A 3,709-nucleotide genomic window follows, 5' to 3' on the forward strand; every position below is an offset into this window, starting at 1 on the left:
GCTGCACCACTACACCGCTACAACGCTGCACCACTGCACCGCTACAACACTGCACCGCTACACCACCGCACCGCTACAATGCTGCACCGCTACACCGCTACAACACTGCACCGCTACACCACTACACCACTGCACCGCTACAATGCTGCACCGCTACACCACTGCAGCACTACACCGCTACAACGCTGCACCACTGCACCACTACACAGCTACACCACTGCACCGCTACAACACTGCACCACTACATTACTACACCACTACACCGCTACAACACTGCACCGCTACACCACTACACCGCTACAACACTGCACCGCTACACCAGCGCTGCTACTCACCGCTACGCTTCATATGCAGCGAGAGCTTAGCAGACAACAAACAGTAATAGTGAAAGACATCTCCAGAACAAAAACACTGCTTTTGCCCAGAAGTATCTAAGAAATCTCCAAACTCCACTGCTGCTGCCTGCTAGTTTAGTGGCAGCTCGGGAGATAGTAAGGCACGGAAAGTAATGGAAAGGCATGGAAAGGCATGGAAAGGCATGGAAAGGTGTAAAAAGGTGTGGAAAGGCGTGGAAAGAGGAATTGGAAAGGCGTAAAAAAGAATGGAAAGGAATGCAAAGGCATGGAAAGGTGTAAATAGGAATGGAAAGGGATGGAAAGGCGTTCACGGACGGTGAATACATAAAAGAATCAATTGTAATTGTTCCTCTCCACAAAGACCTTTAAAACACAGGGCCGTAAAAATGGAAACACACATCCCAATCATACTGATTGCTCATTTCGGAGCCATCACTAATGTTTAGAGGCTAAATTAGACTTAGATAAGCTGTGTTACCTTCACTCTGAGGCCCAGACATGTTTTACGGATGGGCTCCTTGAATACATTCAGCTGTGATGATATGATGTGTGAGTGTGCACAGTGAGCAGGTGTGCGTGTGTGTGTGTGTGTGTGTGTGTGTGTGTGTGTGTGTGTGTGGGGAAGTCCCCGTCGTGGTGTTGATGGTAGTTTCTGTATCCGTCCCAGGATTAGGGGGACAGGTGCTGCTGGAGGCTCAGATTAGCCGCTGACCTCATTTCCAACCAACAGCAAAACAATGTCTTCGGATTTCTTCTTCTTTCTCTCATCCCTTCTTCTCCTTTACCTTCACTACACCAGGTGTGTCTGTGAACAGAGATACAGACACAATGTAGAGGATTATCATCACGATGTATGTACAGTTTATCGGTAGCTTCCTGTCACTTGCAGTCATATGAATTATTAATCACTAATAATAATTAAGTTTAAAGGAAAAACATGGAAGATGAAGCTCTCTCTTTGTTGACTGGATTTCAATTAAATTCAATTTTTTCAATCAATTCATAACAAGAGTTATCTCAAGACACTATACAGATAGAGTAGGTCTAGACCACACTCCAGAATTTACAAGGACCCAACAGGTCTAGACCACACTCCAGAATTTACAAGGACCCAACAGGTCTAGACCACACTCCAGAATTTACAAGGACCCAACAGGTCTAGACCACACTCCAGAATTTACAAGGACCCAACAGGTCTAGACCACACTCCAGAATTTACAAGGACCCAACAGGTCTAGACCACACTCCAGAATTTACAAGGACCCAACAGGTCTAGTAGTTTCCTCCAGAGCAAGCAACAGGGCCACAGTTTTAGGCAGAAACCTCGGTCAGACCCAGACCCAGACCCTGACCCTGACCCAGACCCAGACCCAGACCCAGGCCCAGGCCCAGGCCCAGACCCTGACCCAGGCTCTTGGTAGGCTTTAAATGCTTTCAGATATCTAGAAGGAACACATGCAGCTCTAACGAGTTGTGTATGTGTCACCAGGTCACTGAGGGCTTGACCTTTGACCTCCATAACCTGGCTGCCAGTTTTAAAAGACAAAGACAGTTTCATTATAATAAAACAGCTCGTTTTGATGAACTATTGGTACACATATGTGAAAAATAAAGCACTGTAATTGGTATGTATTCCATGTTTTTATATATATACACACATGGAATATATAATATACAGTATATGTATATGTTTATATGTCAGCAGCACATGGACTGCTGCTGAATAACCCTGATTTTAGGGAGGAAATCAGGAGATGTTTGGCTCCTAAAACACAAGCCAGGGAGCAGAGTTCACCCAGGAAATGTGACTCCCAAGTCACCTCAAAAATCCCTTCATGTGACCACATGTCCTGTGTGTTGTCCTGTGCATTGTGTTGTTATGTTGTGATGTATTGTATACCTTGTTGCTGTCTGCATTAATCCTTTTCGGGAGGATTGCTCCAACCTAAGTCAAATTCCTCGGATGTGTCCTCATACCTGGCGAATGAAGCTGATTCTGAAGTTACCACACAGTCTGCATCGCGTGCCGCTTTGTAACCAAAAAGATATTAAAGCCTTTAAACATTACTCTCGAGGGCCTCAAGTTCCTTCAACCTTTTTAAACTATAAAAAATATGGGATTCTGGGGGTTTTGAGTGTAAATGTGTGTCTTCTTCTTCTTCTTCTTCGTCTCTTCTGCAGGTCCTGCAGAAGCTCGGCAAAGCAGACGAGACCCGGGACGCCGCCTTTGAGGAGATGGTCGCCAACTTCAACAAGCAGATGGTCAGGAGCCATTTTCCTCCTCTTTAAAAATCAGGATTTGGGTCTTGCAAGTTATGAAGTCATTGTTTCTCTTATAATACTTAAACCTATTTCCCTATTTAAGTTTTTAAACCCGTGTGTTGTCCTCCCGTGTCAAAAACGGACAAAAATTTGACATTTTCATCCTTTTTCAGACTTTTTTCTTAGTTTTCACTAACACCATCTTACTAGTTTTACTACTTCTTGGCATTCATGCTCATTAACTCATTTATATACAATTATACCCAATATTTGAGTTACAAAAAGCAAAGATTTAGAATTATTTTGACTAATAGTTAAGATCAGAAGAATGAAAGTGATCAATTGTATTGGCAAAGATCGTTGTATAGATTGCATACATTTTTTGTGGTAATTTGGTTAAAAAGAAACTCACATTTCGGATATACACATGTTTTAAAGGGGTCAAATTTTACCCGAGGACAACAGGAGGATTAAAAGGATCTTTTGGAGGACTTTGCCAGCCAATTGGTCAAAAGAAAAGAAATTTTTAAATCTTTAAAAATATCTAATTATTTTCCTTTAATTCTCCAATAATAGTTTTTATTGCTTTCCTCTCCGTTATGTTGTCTAAGCGGTTGTGTTTGCTCCTTCAGACAGAAGGAACCAAGCTGCAGAAAGACATGAAAGCCTACCTCACAGCAGTGAAAAGTGAGTGTGAACGTGTGACTGTGATTCATGGCGTCATCCGGTATATTTAAGCAGAGTGTGTCTGATCCTCTTTGGGTTTTTTCAGCGATGCACGACGCGTCCCGGCGGCTCCAGGACTGCCTGGCCGAGATGTACGAACCCGACTGGTTTGGCAAAGAGGAGATGGACACGTTGATAGAGGTGAGACCAGAGACCTGTACCAGAATCCAGATCCACATGCCCTGGATTCCTTCACCCAACCCAAAGAACCGCGGTCCTGCGTAAGCTGGGTCCCGATGTGGTCCAGAACTAGTTTTATCAACCCAGGGTTTCTTAATCCAGCGGCATGGTCACATACAAGCAGCGGTGTTATTTATCAGACTCAAACCCCACTGGTTCAAAACACACCTGTTCAAAACCAGACT

General features: G+C 43.9%; 1 protein-coding gene across 1 annotated transcript in view; it reads left to right on the forward strand.

Moving 5' to 3' along the window:
* LOC117939682 (myc box-dependent-interacting protein 1-like) overlaps positions 1 to 3,709 on the forward strand; it is a 17,198-nt gene that overhangs the window by 2,261 nt on the left and 11,228 nt on the right. Inside the window, exons 2-4 of the mRNA XM_034865171.1 lie at positions 2,538 to 2,618; positions 3,251 to 3,305; positions 3,391 to 3,485. Of these exons, the coding sequence (XP_034721062.1) occupies positions 2,538 to 2,618; positions 3,251 to 3,305; positions 3,391 to 3,485 (231 nt within the window). The remainder of the gene's footprint in view (positions 1 to 2,537; positions 2,619 to 3,250; positions 3,306 to 3,390; positions 3,486 to 3,709) is intronic.

The sequence above is a fragment of the Etheostoma cragini genome, chromosome 24, assembly GCF_013103735.1.
Source record: "Etheostoma cragini isolate CJK2018 chromosome 24, CSU_Ecrag_1.0, whole genome shotgun sequence".
Classification (NCBI taxonomy): domain Eukaryota; kingdom Metazoa; phylum Chordata; class Actinopteri; order Perciformes; family Percidae; genus Etheostoma; species Etheostoma cragini.